The following is a 17,723-nucleotide window of genomic DNA, read 5'->3' on the forward strand; positions in this document are numbered from 1 at the left end:
CATATGAATTTATTGGTCGTCGTGTAGTTCACATGAACAGCTTAACACTTATACATTCCGGCTTAACAATTGTTCGTTCACACTGAATCAGACCCCACCAGCTTCGGCTTAAAATCCAGCTGAGACAGTTTCTGAAGCATCCTCAGTTCGACGCCGCCCTACGTATTGCAGATCAAGTTCTCTTTCTGCTTACAATTTCTTCTTCTTCATTCGATAGCCATTTGATTCATGATGCTTTCAAACCATTGTTAGCAGAATGCAATGTCGGAACAGATCTCCCACCTCAGTTACCTCCTCTGTGATATTCAACACCTTATTGACTTAAAACAAAATGCTTTCTTCCTAACTGCTCTCATTACAGAATGAGTCCTACTGAACACGAAGCATTATGACGATAAATTTAATAATTTTATGCAGTTGGGTATCGGGAGTTAAGCTGAGCCATTAAACAATTCAACATAGCACCAAGACTTGGAACTCAAACTATAAATAACTAAACATCACTGGAGTGAATACGTCTGCCAAGGTAAACTAAGCGAATCCATCTTTACACCATATGTAGATTGTACAACTACGACACATTCAGGATACAAGAACAACGCAACAGTGGCATTTACTTGAAAAGAGCTGCTGCAACACTGATAAGTTTGGCTAAGTTCTTCTCCACTTGTCGATTTCTTTTGTAGTGGCTTTGACAAGTTTCTTGGTGTGAACAACGAGTTCATCGATAAGAGAATCAACTTCATCTCTGTCAGTATCCAAAACGAAAACCATCTTCAGTTCTACTGCTAACACAAGTATTGCTAGAATCGTAACTACAAGGGCGTAAACGACTTACAGAGATGGCTTTCCGACGTTGTAATAAGAGCGAGAGTGATCATAAGCCGCGCCTCTTCCGACGCCATAGCCAAACCCTACACCGATTCCACAACCAGCTCCAAATCCCAGACCAAACTGTAGTCCAGGAACTCCTGGTCCGAATCCTACACCTGTTTCATTAAATCTCTCTCAGAAAGACGATACAGATTATCTAAGACAGATTACAGCGATTCGCGCGATCAAGTTACCTCCGATAAGACCGGCGCCGAAACCGAATCCGCAACCGAATCCGAGTCCAAAGGCGGGACCAACTTTGCCGACGTCTTTGATCCTAACCTGAGGAAGTCTCCACAACAATCCCTTGTCGTCGTCTCCGATGCTCCTCCTCCTGTTGCTCATCGTCTCTGCTTGTCTTCTCTCTTCGTGGTTTTTGCTAGTACCTACTTGAAATGTGACTCACTTAACAAGGCCCATTTTACTACTTAGGCCCAACTGTAGAATATACTTTTATAGAAAAAATATCTAACTAATCTAATTTTCATCAAATTAATGTATTTGAAAAAGATTCTCTCCCACCCACATTGATCAAGCTTGTTCCTATGAACTCAGTTTTGGACACATTTTTGTTCAACCGTTAAGTTTTTTTCTTTCTAAAATAGACAAAATCTGTCTTCTTAAATTCGGTTTAAACTTAAAAAAAAAAACAAATTTCATTTTCGACATAGGTTAAAAGATCCTTCTTGCTGTCTCGATCCGCATAAGATCACAAGCAAACTCAACTCTAATATGTCGAGTTTTTGTTTTTTCTTTACTTTTTTTTCCTGGTAATTTAATTTCATTGGATCCTCATAAATTATAATATTCTGCAAAAAGTGACCATAAATCTTTAATGCTATTATGCTTACTTTGTGAGAGAACTTTATTTCACTGTTTCAAAAATCAAAGTCTTAGGATTTTTCAACTATGATGAGACCACTAGGAGCTTATTTAGGACAAGACATGTTTCAGTGCTAATTCGATCTAGAATCAGATCTATCCTTAGTTTTAGAGAAACGACACTATCATTTTGATAAATGTATGATTATCCTACAAAGATGGGAACTATTGTCTCATAATCATCTATAATTCCATTATGAAGAAATGTACAAAGAATACCAGTACATCTTTAGACTGAAGATTCAATAAAATGCATTGGTGATTATATAGAATCTTTGAGACGTCGATCATTACACCCTTACAGAAAGGATGAGAGGCCATGTTAACGTAGATTTTCCTTGATCAGGTCGACGATTATTGAATACCCAAATGACGATAACGTAATTGCAAGGCTAGTTTATAAGAGATTAGAGAATCATTTCTCCAAATGTTTTTGGTTAGATCATGATCAAAACAATTGCGCGCAATCTCTGAAGATAATTCAAGCAGTGACTACTGGCACTCATATAAGTGAAGCGACCTAACATTGCATGGATGAGAAACTACATGTGTAGCATCCCTGATCCTTGCTAAGGATCGTTTGGACGGGCCATGGGACGAGAGAACGTGAAAGCCGGTCGTAAGACTGAAGGGCAAGTGTTCCATGGTCTGACCAAAGGGTTAAGTCCGAATAATGATCTGGACTTAGCCAGGAAAAGGAAGAAAAAATGAAGAAAATGAGCTGGACCGAGCAAAGGAAGAGTGGAACAAGCTGGGAGAGCTGGAGAACTAGTCAAGATGTAAGCTGGACGAGCTCACTTAAGATAGATCAGCTCGATCAGCTAGTAGTCTGAGCTCAACCAGCTGGACCAACTCTCGGGAGCTCAACTCAGCTGGGTGGAGTGTTCGGCGGTTGGGCCGGTTGGACGGGTTCGGGGTGGTTACGAGTAGTTGGTTGGATCAGGTGCGGAGTTGGACTGGTCCGACTAAGCCTTGCGCGTGTGGGAAACGTGCCAAGCAGTTGGAGTCAGTTTTTGGCCGAAAGGGCACTTATGGATAACCGCCCCAGCGGTTGCAAAATACACTCTTTCGCCCCATAACCGTTCCTGGCAAAATTTCTATAAATATGGGGACTTGGGGTCGATTTTGGACACCGAATTTCTCTAAGGAAAGAACCAAAACTCGATCAGAACCAAAGGCATCCGAAAGAGAGAGACTTGGGCAATTTGAAGAGAAGACTTGATCGGAATCAAGTCCAAAAGGCAATCCGACCACGATTACTGGAAGAACAATCCAAACATGGTGGATCTAAGGGAAAAATACAAGCATGCTGCGACTGGAACTCTGGAGCGCACGTCTAAGGTATGGACTGGATAAGCCATTGCCATGGCCTTCGGGTGGATCCGAACGGGGCTATGGCTGATCGTCCTAAATTGGTTTCATCCCTTTAATCTTTACTTGATCGTTTCTTCATCCTATTGTATGAACGATCAAGTGTCTTGGTCTTAGGACCGGATAATTGATCATGCCTTAGAGCCGGTCTGATCATGTGATCCAGTGTTGGATTTGATAGATCAAAGATCATATCCAGATGGCTTGATCGGGTTATGGCCGATCCGAGTGGTTCAGTTGTAAGACGGCTTGATTAAGACCGCAGACTGAACTTGAACATTCCGGCCAAATGACTGAATAAGTCGAGTTTGATTAAGGGGATCATATGTGTTAGACTTAGAAAGAAACCAGACATATGATGCATGTATAGAAACCACTCGCTAAGTTACCAATGAAATACTTATGTTTTGTTGGTTTCAGGGTAAGATGGTGATCATGGGAAGGATCTGGCTTAGCCGTGAATACTCGAAGCCAAGTACGGATGGGTGGTGATACCACTCAAATTATCCTAAGGAGTGTTACTCTCATCAAAAGAGGTTCAGATGTAGTACTTAGGGATTGAATCCACAAGGAGCTAGGGAACAATTAAATCTAGTTTTTATTAATTCTAAGAGTTGTAAATGTTTAAATGAAATAGCAATAGTAACAAGCGAAGTAAATAGTAAATGTAACTTGGTTGGAATTGATATTAGATGCATGGCCACTATTCAGGTGTTGGAGATTATAATACCTATAGATGCCTATTTGTTGCATGCATGATATGTAATACCTATAGATGCCTATTTGTTGCATGCATGATATGTTAGGACTCAACCGCTTAACTCAGTGATCAGCTGTCACATGTTTCACTGGTTAACAAGCTAGATCTCGTGTCTCAGCGGTTAGTATGTTGATATACCTTGGATTTGACCCGTTTTCATCCATGGTATATAAGTGTTTTACTATATATATATCTATGTTTTCTACTCTTCTAGGTATGTTTTCAGGTTCAGGTGCATTTCGGAGTAAAGTTATGACTTTAGAGCATTTTGGAGCTTAAAGGACGTTTCACCCGAGCTGACCATGTAGAGGTCGACGAGAGGAAGAACAATCGATCGATGCGCATCCAGTGCTGACGATCGATACCAAGAGATGCCTCGACAGATGAAGATTAATATCGATCGATGTACACAAGTACCATCGATCGATGTCGAGACATCAGACACGCGACATTTTGGATCCAGCGGCCTTAAAACCCAAGGCCAAGCCAAATTACGAAAATGCCCTGACGAGTTTTTAACCTAGTAGATTATATACTGCCTAAGTGTTTTGACGGCATGAGAGCTTTTTAGTTATAGTTATATTTTGAGAGAGAAGAGAGAGTTTTGGAGAGAAGATCACTTGTGATTGGAACTCCTTGTTTCCATTTCTTTTCATCTATTCTATGAATTCCCATTTCTTCATTGTTATGAATTGCTTTGCTATGTCTGAGTAGTTGTTGGGGTCAAAATCGGTCACGACGAAATCAATGTCTGAAAGTCTATAAAAATCAGCATGAACATTTTTAGGAAAAGTAATCCTCGTAAAGATATCTTTACGAGGAGCCTTGCGGTAAAACCTTGTTCAAAGCTCAATCGAACCACTAAATACGATAGTCCGAAGGCAACAGACATGTATCCAAATCGGCCACGGACAAGCTCGAGTAAGGCAATCGGACCGCAGACAAGCCAAGCTCGATCGATACGCGGCGACCAAGCATGCACACAGCTCGGTCGCTACGCGGCGACCAAGCATGCACACAGCTCTGTCGCTACGGAGCGACCGAGCGTACATAGCGAACGAGATCGAGCCAAGCTCGGTCGCTACGTAGCGACCGAGCGACCGAGCGTACGTAGCAACCGAGATCGAGCCAAGCTCGGTCACTACGTAGCGACCGAGCGTCCGTTCTGCTCGGTCGCTATAGCGACCGAGCTCGAGCCAAGCTCGGTCGCTACATAGCGAACGAGCAGAGCGTCCGTCCTGCTCGTTCGCTACGTAGCGACCGAGCGTCTGTTCTGCTTGGTCGCTACGTAGCGACCGAGCGTCCGTCCCGCTTGGTCGCTACGTAGCGACCGAGCTCTTCCGAAACGTCGATACAACACCAGTCCATGCATTCTCGTCTATCCTCCGATGCTATCTCCCGAAAACCGTAGCGAACTCAGTTCATGTTTTCCGCCATTCTTAATCATCGATCAAACTTTGCGGTAAAAACCTAGGAAAGTTTGTTCTTTATCGAAAGAAGTCGCAATAAACGTTTCGAGTCGGAATACGGCCCAAAGGGACCTAAGACACGACTCGAGGCCCATCTTACGATTTCTTAACCAAAAGCCCGTAAACCGTAGGACGGTTTACGCTTGCTTGGTTCGCAAGGGAAGATAAATGTCAAGTTTTCGCGGATAAATACAGAATTTTGAAGATAATTACGAAGATCGGAAAAAATGGAATATCTCTATTTTTTGCTATGACAGCTTAAGGGCAGAAGAGTAAAAGCATAAACCGACCTTGGAGTGAGTATATAAGGAGTCCTAGGCGGGAGGCTTGGGGGGAGAACTTTTTAGACTCGGAATTCTATGCACTTAGAAACTTTAGGCTTTATTCTCGACAAGTTTGGTTTCTATGACTGGCACTCAATTACTAGACGAACTCGCCCAGGCAGTTCGATCTCTTGTCCAGCTCTATCAATTGAACTACGTTCGGCTTGATCCTCGAAAGGGGTACGTAGGCAGCCTTTAACAAGGTTCAGTCCGAAATCAATCAAAAACCTTTTCTGTATCTATTTCGTCTTTTGTTATCGAGCTGCGACTCAACTAGGTTTGAGCTATTAGGCCGCTAGAACTAAGTAACTCGCTGACAGCCTTTGCGGCCAAAGCTTTCATGATCTCTTGTAATGATCGCAACGCTCTTACGCGGACTCGAAATAAGATCTACTGTTTTCTCTAAACTCGTTTGTTATGTTTTCATGATTTCCGCACATATTTGGTCACTTGTCGTTGGCTCTCGCAGAGATCCGGGACCTCTGGGAAATTAGGGTTTTTCTAGTTTTCCAATTTAAACGGAAATCGACAGTGCGAATTTTGGTTCCCACAGTTTGGCGCTAGAAGGAGGGGGGGGGTTACGGATTACTCTTACTCATGGCCACAAAACACTTGATCGAAACGATGTCTGGATATATGAAAGACAAACTCGCACCACTGACTGCTCCTATGGTTAACAACTCCGCAAACGCCACAGTTCTTGAGAAAATCGAAAACCTTGCTGCGACTTTTCGCCGCGGGAAGTGCAATGAAACGAGCTCGCGATTTCTCTTTCTAAACATAAAGGGAAACTATAAATTTTATCAAACCCCGTAAGTTTGGCTCATTACCGAACAAAAAAAATCTCAATGCGTAAGGGTTTTACCAAAACACGTTTTCCGAAAACATTCCCGAAGGGTAAAACTTGTTCTCCCAAAAACCGCAAAAAACCCCTAGGTTAATCGCGGAAAAAGGAAACACAACAAAACGATTACACAGCTCGGTCGCTATGTAGCGACTGAGCACGCACACTGCTCGGTCGCTACGTAGCGACCGAGCACGCACACTGCTCGGTCGCTACGTAGCGACCGAGCACGCACACTGCTCGGTCACTACGTAGCGACCGAGCACGCACACTGCTCTGTCACTACGTAGCGACCGAGCACGCACACTGCTCGGTCACTACGTAGCGACCGAGCACGCACACTGCTCGGTCGCTACGTAGCGACCGAGCTCAAGCCAACTCTCCACTCGCTACGCAGCGACCGGTAAGGCCTCAAAGGGGTCCTCCTTTACGTTCTCCTTTGAATCCTCATCGAAACGGTTTTCGTTTCGACTCAATCGGAGTTTTAGTTGAGATCTTATGACGAAAACAAGTTGGACTCATCTTGGCGCCCTTCCACTCGCTATAGCGACCGAGATGACATCCTCACTCGCTATAGCGACCTGTCAGGCCTCAAAGAGGTCCTCCTTTGCGTTCTCCTTTGAATCCTCATCGAAACGCTTTTCGTTTCGTCTCAATCGGAGTTTCCGTTGAGATTTTACGACGAAAACAAGTAAAACTCATCTTAAACTCCTTGTCTTTCTCCTACTCGCCCTTACCTCCAGCTTTGTGTTCTCCTTCAAATTTCGATCGAAACGTCTCTTGTTTCGGTCGGAGTTACCATTGAAACTTTACGACAAAAAAAAAAGAAGCCGCAAACACTTGTTTTCTCGCATGGATTCAGATTAATCATATAAAACAGCAACGGTTAACTTAACACCTTAGCTGCCTCAACTATACGATTACGTTGAACCTTTTTACAAAAATTGACGTCGTATCTAAGGAGAAGATAACAGTCAAGTTTGGAAGATAAATGTCAAGTTTCAAAGGATAAACACCAATATCGGAAATGGCGAACATACACGAGAAGAGGAAATGTAAATGAGCAAGCAAAACTGAGAAGAGACAAAACTGCATCTTCGAGAGAACTAAGTTATTTCCGACTTGAAATTTTTGAAATCAGACTTGGAATTTTCATAGGTAATTACTTTGAGGCTGCCATAGAACTTTAGGGAACGTAAAACCTAGGCGGATAGTCTAGCAAACTAAGTCTTAAGCGATTTTTCCTGTCTCGATATATTGTTCCATAATTGTTCATCCAGATCTTGCAAACCGATCTAAACTCTCCGAAAGTCGAGAAACGATCGCCACGCATATCAAGCTCGCTTCCTAAAGAGAGAAAAAGTTAGAGACATGAACGTCGTCTTAAAACCGATTTGTTTCTGGCAATTTTCTCGGAACCGACATATTCCAAATCGTCAACATGGAAACGACCAAATCACAGTCCAAGCATCGTCTATAAATCGTCCCGAATTATCGATCATTCCCGAAAAAAGCAAGTCACGGAAAAGCATCAAAAACATTTGCGACGAAGAAAACTCGAGAATAGATGTAGCATCGTGCACATTAAAAGGAGTAATTTCCTCCCGATGGTTAGCTAGATCCACCTCTTGTTGACCAATTCGTTCAAGAAACGAATGTGTCATGAGAATCCTCTAAAAAAACTTATGAAAAATGTTCTGCGACTAGGTCGTATTGAAATAAACTTCGGTAACACTCCATGAGTAACTCCAAGCAACTTTCACCTAAGATCAAAATCACAGCAGGAACGTTTCTCGTAAAACCCGCAGAAACACAGCTACTTTGACATATGTATACATATCACTGATTTACAACCTTCGTAAAACTAGTTATATGATATGATAAATTATCGTATAGCCCACAGTCGGAAATCATATGATAAATTCTTCATAACGAAACTAAGTCCTAACAACCAAACGGTTAACGAAAAATCTAAACTTTTCGAAAATTGACCAAGTTCAATACGCTCGACAATTCACTTTAAACTCGCAACGTTTTAACCATAATAGGCGGCATGTAAGGAAAAATTCGTAACAAAGCTTTTAGAGCTATACGAAACATCCTAAAAAATGCACGAAATACATCTCGGAAGGCCAACACTTCACAAAGCACTATGAAGGAAAACGCTTGTTCCCATGGACAAATTTATACGTCACCTCAGTCATAATTCCTCGATCGCAAATAAAACTATTAGCATCCAAACATGAACAACAATTTTGGATGCGAACATTCGTAGTCAAACCAGAATGTTTCTCAAACGCATGGCTAAGACTAAACCCTTGCAACATCGCGAAATATCTTCAAGCCCCCGAACATTTCAAGCACGGAACGTGGCATACGAAAGAATAACAAATCTTCAGCATCGCGAGACGTCGCAGACGCCTGAAGATTAGTTCTTCGACGAAATCTCCTTCCTCGATAAAAACACCTTCATGGAAGACCAGACAGTCATACGCGCTAACATCTTCTCAAAAAATATTCTTCGCGAAGACTCAAAATGGTAATTTTTACCATTAAGTTTGTTGCTGATCACAACAAACTCTTAACGTCCTAAACAGACTTAGCCATCTCGTAGAGATGACTCTCGTACATCCGACACAAGGATAATAGGGCTATAAAAGAAACCCAAAAATTTTGGTCAGCGCTTCCAGGAGGCTTAAAAATTGTCCTTCGAGAGATGCTCGGTTCCAACCATACAAGTCGTATAAGCCGAGAACCTATCGCGGACTTTAAATCGGTATGGAATCAGGATGAAACTGAAACGGGATACGTAAGTCGCATTAGTCATCGCACCCTCTAAAACCAGGAGTAAACCTAGGTCTTGCCCTAAACCCAACGCACTGGTCTCTAACATCTCTAGGCATAGTATCAAACACCCTGATACGAGATCCCAAAATTTGTATCTTTGCCAATATTCGAGAATTTTTAGAAATCCCGCAAGTTTACACACTGCAGAAAACTCTCGAAACAGATTACGGATATAGCAGTTCACACAGAGTTAGATTACAAGATGACAACTCGTAGTCTTCCTTCTACACCCATACAAAATGCCATCGGCAGCAACACTCCTAATAACCAATACATATAAACTAGACCGTAAAGGTCTCGCTGGAAAACTAGTCATAAGAATCTTAACTCCAAGACGAACTACGAAAGGCTTGATCCCTTCAACAAGGGTACGTAGGCAGCTGTCATAAGGCGCAGCCCCAATCTTATCGCGTTCTACTTTTAGAAGAGCGAGAAGACCACTTTTCACTGACCTTTTCAACCATTAATTCCGCCTAGCTCACCTTACTCGCCTAACTTGCCAAGCCACTCGCTAGAACCTCACGCTAGAAGCTCATGGTTCTAACGAGCTGGGGGGCTAACTGTTGGGGTCAAAATCGGTCACGACGAAATCTATGTCTGAAAGTTCATAAAAATCAGCATGAACATTTTTACGAAAAGTAATCCTCGTAAAGATATCTTTACGAGGAACCTTGCGGTAAAATCTTATTCAAATCTCAATCGAACCACTAAACACGATTGTCCGAAGGCAATGGACATGTATCCAAATCGGCCGCGGACAAGCTCGAGTATGGCAATTGGACCGCAGACAAGCCAAGCTCGATCGATATGCGGCGACCAAGCATGCACACAGTTCGGTCGCTACGCGGCGACCAAGCATGCACACAGCTCGGTCGCTACGTAGCGACATTCATGATAGATCTGCCTTGTTGTGATATTCATGATAGATTTGTATTCATTGCTTGTTTTGGCCTAGCTAACTAGAACTTGATCATAGGATTGCATACTCAAGCACCCTTGTTATCCCATCCTCACATCTATCTATCATATTAGGACTACTAGAGAGGGCTAACCGCCAATTTAGTATCTTAATATGGCATATCATACTCGCGCATAGGCCTGGCTAGAACCCGTCGATCGATGTCCTCAACTGACTATCGGTCGACGTAGGCAAAAGTGTATCGTTCGATGTCCCAATAGGACCATCGATCAACACTCTTTCGTTGTCAACATTCTAACCGTTGAGACACGAGATATAGCCTATTAACCAGTAAAACATGCGACAGCTGATCACTGAGTTAAGCGATTGAGCTCTAACATATCATGCATGCAACAAATGGGCATCTATAGATATTATAATCTCCAACACCTGAATAGTGGCTCTGCATCTAATATCATTTCCAACCAAGTTACATTTACTGTTTACTTCGCTTGTTACTATTGCTATTTCATTTAAACATTTACAACTCTTAGAATTAATAAACAATAGATTTAATTGTTTCCTAGCTCCTTGTGGATTCGATCCCTAAGTACTACATCTGAACCTCTTTTGATGAGAGTAACACTCCTTAGGGTAATTTGAGTGGTATCAAATTTGGCGCCGTTGCCGGGGAGCTTTGATCGCCATTAGAGTTAGTTTTATTGATTCTTATTCTTTTCTCTACCCCCTTTCTAACATAATCTTTTTCTTGTCTTTTCAGGTGCATGCCCAGCGGTACAAGAAGCAACAAGGAGAAAGACTTGCTGTTCTCAGACGATCCTGCTTCCTGCGTTTCAAGTTTTCTCACCTGAGTCCTTAAGGTCTCGATTTTGGTGTTCAGATTGTTGTAGGCGGAGTCTATTTTACCGTTGAAATCCACAGTGATTTGTTGTTGTCCCAACAGTACTCGATCAAGCATTTTCTTCGATCTTGCTTTCCTGAGTCTAGGGTGGTGGATTCTGGTATTAAGAGTTTGAGTAGCTTTTGCTATTTGTTGAAGGGTTTTTGAAATTATGAACTCTGGTTACTTCTTTGACCATTTTCAAAGAAGTTTCTGTTTCCGCCGTGGTTTCCAAATTTCTAGAATCTGGTACCTCCGATGTAGTTCACATTTTCTTCTCCTTCTGTATCTGCTACTTCTCCTTCAGCTGAAAAGACTTGCTTCCTAAGAAGCTCGTGCACCACATCTAACTTAGCTCTTACTTCGTCCATCTGTTCCTTCCCGATATAGGCTACAGACTTCTTCCGTTCAGAGTCAGTGTTTTTGGTGCTGCTGCTGTTAGCAAGGTTTTCGTTAAGTCTCACAGCTTCCAACGGATTCCGAGTAGTGAAGTTTCCTTCACTCGCCGTATCAAGAGCCATTTGATACTGTAAGGCGAGACCTCGGAACAAAGTTCTTAGCAGCTGCACTTCGTTAAATCCGTGGTGTGGACAGTTTCTCTGGAAGAACCTAAATCTAATCCACACATCTTTGAAGGACTCTCCAGCCTCCGGCGAGAATGTGGAAATTTTGTTCCGAAGTTCTTCAGCGCGCACCTCATCGAAGAAGTTTCGTAAGAAAGCATTCTTGATGTCGGCCCAGGATGTTAAGGATCCTGTGGGTTGCTGCCTAAGCCAGTGCATCGCTTCTCCATTCAGCGTGTATCTGAAGAGCTTGCACAGCAGGTAATCTTCGGGGACTCCTTCCATCCGAATAGCAGCGATTAGATCCTCGAACCGTTCTAGATGGTCCATAGGATGCTCGTGCGGTAACCCAGACTAGGGTATCTGCGACACGAGAGTGTAGTATTGAGGCTTCAGCTCGAAATTCGGCTTCTAGATCACCGGAAGTCGAATAGCTGATCTATTGGAATAGTACTCATCTGGGCGATTGTAGTCGACCAGTGGTTTCGATCGAGCGTCCTCATCTACAGGTTGAGCAGCTCTTGTAGCATCAGCATCAGGGATTACAGTCCCCTGAGCGTCTATTTCCCGACTTGTTGCATTACGCAGATGACCGTTCTGGTCATACAGGTTTCCGTTCTCGTCCCGTGTTACAATAATAATGTTTACCATTTTTGACGACACGGTATCGATCGACGTACGCGGCGTAGTATTGATCGTTGTCGAACGATTGGATCGATCGACGATGATGGTCTGGTGTCGGTCGACGATTGTTTGTGAGTATCGATCGACGACAAAGTTGTTGCATCGAGCGATGTAGAACGTTGACCTCTACGGATGGTGCGTTCCAAGTGAGCAGGATCGTCTGAGAACAGCAAGTCTTTCTCCTTGTTGCTTCTGGTACCGCTGGGCATGCACCTGAAAAGACAAGAAAAAGATTATGTTTGAAAGGGGGTAGAGAAAGGAATAAGAATCAATAAAACTAAATCTAATGGCGATCAAAGCTCCCCGGCAACGGCGCCAAATTTGATACCACTCAAATTACCCTAAGGAGTGTTACTCTCATCAAAAGAGGTTCAGATGTAGTACTTAAGGATCGAATCCACAAGGAGCTAGGGAACAATTAAATCTAGTGTTTATTAATTCTAAGAGTTGTAAATGTTTAAATAAAATAGCAATAGTAACAAGCGAAGTAAATAGTAAATGTAACTTGGTTGGAATTGATATTAGATGCAGGGCCACTATTCAGGTGTTGGAGATTATAATACCTATAGATGCCTATTTGTTGCGTGCATGATATGTTAGGACTCAACTGCTTAACTCAGTGATCAGTTGTCGCATGTTTCACTGGTTAACAAGCTAGATCTCGTGTCTCAACGGTTAGTATGTTGACAACGAAAGAATGTCGATCGATGGTCCTATTGGGATGTCGACCGATACACCTTTGCCTATGTCGACCGATAGTCAGTTGAGGACATCGATCGACGGGTTCTAGCCAGGCCTATGTGCGAGTATGATATGCCCTATTAAGATACTAAATTGGCGGTTAGCCCTCTCTAGCAGTCCTAATATGATAGATAAATGTCAGGATGGGATAACAAGGGTGCTTGAGTATGCAATCCTATGATCAAGTTATAGTTAGCAAGGCTAAAACAAGCAATGAATACAAATCTATCATGAATATCACTACGGATGAAAACGGGTCAAATCCAAGGTATATCAGGTGGTTTGATAGACTGGTTTAAGACCGTTATACATTGTACTAGCATATATGCAAACTCTCGTTGTAAACGAATCCTTTATCACATAAATAAAGAAATCAGTTTATCCTATTGCATATTGACTCTAATACATCTGCATATAGACTCTAAAATGAATCACATAATTGACCGAACTGGATGTGTTTAAAACTAAGGACTTAAAACTGACTGGTCGGCCTGCTTAAATCCTGGTCAAACCTAGAAACCTCACTGGATCAAGTGTCCGGGTTAGGGCGCTTTAACATGAGCCACCATGTTTGACCCTTTCTGCTTCACAACATAAAAACATAGAGATAACTTCTCTAAATCTTAGAGGAATCACACACAACAAAACATATGACATGAAACGTGTTTGGAGAAAACAAATCCTATGGAGAAAGACACAATCCATCGACTAATCAGAGTGGAGATGAACAAAGAAAATATGATACAAAAATTACCAAGACCACTCTCACTACTCCACTTCATCTAGAACTCCAACAGAGTTCAATTTTTGCTCCTCATACCACCAAGAATAGAATATAGGTTCTCAACCCTTAAAACATATTTCTCAATTTTCACTTCAAAGATCTTCAGTTCGACAACCTCGCTCCTACTACAGAGCAATTCCAAAATTAAAAATGAGATGGAAAAACCAAAGAATCAACCTCTTCCAAGGCTATATAGAGTATTTTTCAAAAGAATTCCCCTTCAAAACCTTGAAACTTATATACCTCGGGAGACTCTAGAAAAAGAAAAGGGTGAGTGAATTACACGAGCTGCGTATACTGTTATGATTTAATACACCAGATGTGTAAACTACTCGGAGAGCACTGCATGTAAATAATGATTCTACATGGTTGAGGAACAAGGAAAATTGGAGGAAAGTGCTGTCCATATTGTTTGCGCAACTCTGTCCAATCTCCCACCTCTACCACCACTTGTTGTGGAAGTGCATGTTCATGATTGAGTTCCAACAACCCCCAGACTAGGTCCCTCATCTTTGGCTATTGATCATCCAGTAATTGGGACAACCTCACTAGAATCTAAACACAAACCAGGATGCCACCAGGTAAAACAAATGTTCAAGCAAGCCTAGGTTCTCGCGGGATCCAACTCCTAAAAGAAGAAATTCCAACAAACTAATGATCCCCTTGTAGGAAATAACTTATCACACCGTGAAAACAAAGGATCCCGCCCAGAAACAAAACCCCACATGACTTGGTATTACATGCAAATATGAATCAAACATCTGAAAACCGACCAATTAATGATCTATTTTTAGGGAGTAGGCTGAAGAAGGCAGTTTCTTGAACCCCTTATGATGCAGATCCTTAGTGAAAACGAGCTGTAACTGTCTTGACTTGGGAATCCTCTGACCTGTTCATCTTTTACGAGAGATGAATTAACAAAGCTCCACAGATATACTTTTCTCAATGGAAATGAAATCCTCCATTGCTGTCGTCTTTGCAGAAACTCAAATCCTTGGAATATGATGCTCATCATCATCTCGTACTTCTAGTCACCCATGGTGCCGGAGGTCTGGCTCTACTATGGAGAAAAGATTTATCACTTGATGTTCTCTTCAAGTGCAAACTGTATTGATACTCTAATAGGATTTGAAAGAAATTACTTTTATGCTTCATATATGTACGAAATACTGACAAAGCTAAAAGAAAGCCTTAATGGAATCATCTTATAGCATTGACAAGTGCTCGAGAGACACCTTGGTTTATGATATTGTATGTTACTTTAACGATATACTACATATCTGAAGAAAAAAACCTAGGAGACCCTTCTTGACCAGAGGTCTCCTTCAGTGACTTCCAGTTATTGTTATAAGAGGAAGACTTATTCGATTTGCAGCACTCATAAGATATGCATGTTGTAAGAGACAAATGGTAAGTTATTTTGTTTGATGCTGACTCGACAATGCTTTAGCTAACACTCTTTGGGATGAGATCTTCCCAACTGCAAGACGCCATTATCTTGCGTATGAGGATTCAGAACATAAACTAATGGCTCATATTTTTAACCAAACCTAAAGAAAGTAAAACGATTATTTCGCTATGATAGATAACTGAAGAATAATTAGGAAGTAAAATTACTATTCAAGAAACTTGGAAGAATGCAGTAACTAAGACTGTGTGCTATAAATATAATCAATCAGATTTGCGTTAACAGAGTGACATAAAAACCAAGGTCATAATAACATACTTGTCATTGAACTTAATTAGTGGGAGTTAGAAGAGTCACTGTCCGAGGAACTGAATGGTAATTTATAACAACGAAGATCTCATAGGCGTATAATGATGAAGAAGCTTACGGAAAGCAGATGAGCCGTCTCCTATAGTTGAGTTAAGGGGATCAAATACATACATTACTTTTCTACCTCACAAGATGGGAACAGAGAAGCGACAATGTATCATGCTCTCACTCCCGTTGTTGGAGAGACACAAAATGATAAGTTAATTGAGCTGCCATCACCAAAAGAAAACCGTTATGTCACATTCTCAATTCATGTAGACAAAACACCAAGATCAAACTGATTCTCAACTAGATTATTCCCTTCCAACTAGAATTCCTTACATACAATTTTTACCACCAGCCATGAACAAAATCTGTATACACCTCATACCAATGATGCAAGGGATAACAATTGTATACATATTTCTTTATAAAACGGCTACTTTAAATCATTTCGAAGATCTTCACTAGAAGCCTGCAACCATTATACTATCGATGATACTTTCTGAAATCAGCCAGAATTTATTCATGATAGATCGATCTTGGATAAATTTCTTATTACCCATGAAGTCCTTCACTTTCTCAGAATTATAAGAAGCAAACAAATTGCTCCATGGCTGTCAAAACTGACATGAGAAAAGCATACGATATACTAAAGTGGAATTGTTTTGAACTAGTTCTCAAGAGTCTCGGACTCCATCCTCCTTGGATAACCTGGGTTATATGATGTGTCTCCACCGTTACATACTCCTTCCTTATATTGGCTCGCCTAGAGGAATAGTAAATCAAGTAGAGGAATACGCCAAAGAGAACCGATTTCACCATACATCTTCATTCTTTATTGTGAATTTCTCTTAAGACTATGTAGTAGGGCATATTTAAATTTAGAAGAAAAAAATTATATTTCTTTTGATGGAATATTTGATACTACATATAGTAATATTTAATAATACTGCATGTATTATTTAAACTAGAATCTAATAACTTTTAAAATATTCTTATATTTTCTATTTTTACTAAATAATTTCTAATATTAGTTTAACAAAATTGTAATGCGGCCCGCTCACGGCTCGGCCCATGGGCCTCATTTTGTGCGATGGGCGGTGCATTAAATTTTTTTTGAAGGCTTCAAATCATGTTTACTTACCATGCAACCACCACATGACATTTTTATGTGCTTTAGCTTCACTTGTAAGATATCGCGAATCATTTTCCGATAGGTCACCCATCCTTCCACTACTCTATCTCAAGCACGCTTAACTCTAGAGTTCTAAACGGATTTGTGACCGAAAAGCTAAGTTCACTTTGGTGAGATAGGTAGCCAAATCAATTTTTTTTAAACCCTTTCCATAGACCACAAACAAAGATATTACAATTTACCCCTTATAATACAACACAACGTCTTCGTTGCGCACCACGACAGGTCTCAAGACGTGTCTCGATTCAGAACCGAGATGGCTAACCTAGCTCTGATACCACTTGTGATATCTCGACCCATCGTAGCTGAATGTTTGATGATATCATGACACTTGTCTCATGCCAAAAGGGCCGAAATAACATGTCTTTCAACAAGTAGGATCCATGATGCTTTTGACAAAAACCAACCAATATGAACTGAACCTGGAAGAGGAAAGGGAAGAAGGTGGGGTGAGCATTTCGACAAAAGCTCATTAAGAGAAGCTCTATGAGCCCCAAAATCATCACCCAACATTCACCACACAACATAGCAAAAAATCTACCTAGAACATCCTATAAAGCAAGATCAAACAACAAGTAACAAGGATTAGACACGACGGTGTTAACATGAGACTACGACAACTCCATCGGTCCCCGCGCTTCTCATGTTGTTGTGTGATAGCTCACCACCCTGATCAGTCCCCGTGGGTCAATGCCTTCACGAGATTACGCCACTTCATTCGGTCTCCACATAATCCACGCGAACACATTCACACGATCACGCCACCTTGTTCTGTCTCGTGCGATTCATGCTACAACATTCTCAACTTCACACACAGGCACGCCACATT

General features: G+C 41.5%; 1 protein-coding gene, 1 long non-coding RNA gene and 1 other non-coding gene across 3 annotated transcripts; 2 read left to right on the forward strand and 1 right to left on the reverse strand.

Annotated features, from left to right (window-relative positions):
- Positions 1-398: 398 nt before the first annotated feature.
- On the reverse strand, positions 399-1,315 carry LOC103853561 (keratin-associated protein 6-2). The gene is made up of 3 exons (XM_009130470.3): positions 1,068-1,315; positions 839-989; positions 399-748 (listed from the first exon to the last, which is right to left on the reverse strand). Exons 1-3 carry the CDS (start codon positions 1,216-1,218, stop codon positions 652-654), a joined length of 399 nt encoding a protein of 132 aa, XP_009128718.1. The 5' UTR covers positions 1,219-1,315; the 3' UTR covers positions 399-651.
- Positions 1,316-1,554: 239 nt separating this feature from the next.
- Positions 1,555-15,807, forward strand: LOC117131881. The gene is made up of 2 exons (XR_004455299.1): positions 1,555-3,611; positions 13,434-15,807. It is a non-coding gene; the product is annotated as an uncharacterized LOC117131881 (long non-coding RNA).
- On the forward strand, positions 11,745-11,850 carry LOC117132258. Its single transcript, XR_004455818.1, has one exon. It is a non-coding gene; the product is annotated as a small nucleolar RNA R71 (small nucleolar RNA).
- Positions 15,808-17,723: the final 1,916 nt, after the last annotated feature.

This window comes from Brassica rapa, chromosome A02 (genome assembly GCF_000309985.2).
Source record: "Brassica rapa cultivar Chiifu-401-42 chromosome A02, CAAS_Brap_v3.01, whole genome shotgun sequence".
In the NCBI taxonomy this organism is placed as follows: domain Eukaryota; kingdom Viridiplantae; phylum Streptophyta; class Magnoliopsida; order Brassicales; family Brassicaceae; genus Brassica; species Brassica rapa.

What these genes read in the sequence shown, in the direction of transcription:
- LOC103853561 (XM_009130470.3), bottom strand. Translation starts at nt 1,218, where the DNA reads ATGAGCAACAGGAGGAGGAGCATCGGAGACGACGACAAGGGATTGTTG. An exon ending in CGGCGCCGGTCTTATCGGAG is followed by an intron (nt 990 to 1,067) that starts GTAACTTGATCG and finishes TTAATGAAACAG; the next exon opens with GTGTAGGATTCGGACCAGGA. An exon ending in AACGTCGGAAAGCCATCTCT is followed by an intron (nt 749 to 838) that starts GTAAGTCGTTTA and finishes GGATACTGACAG; the next exon opens with AGATGAAGTTGATTCTCTTA.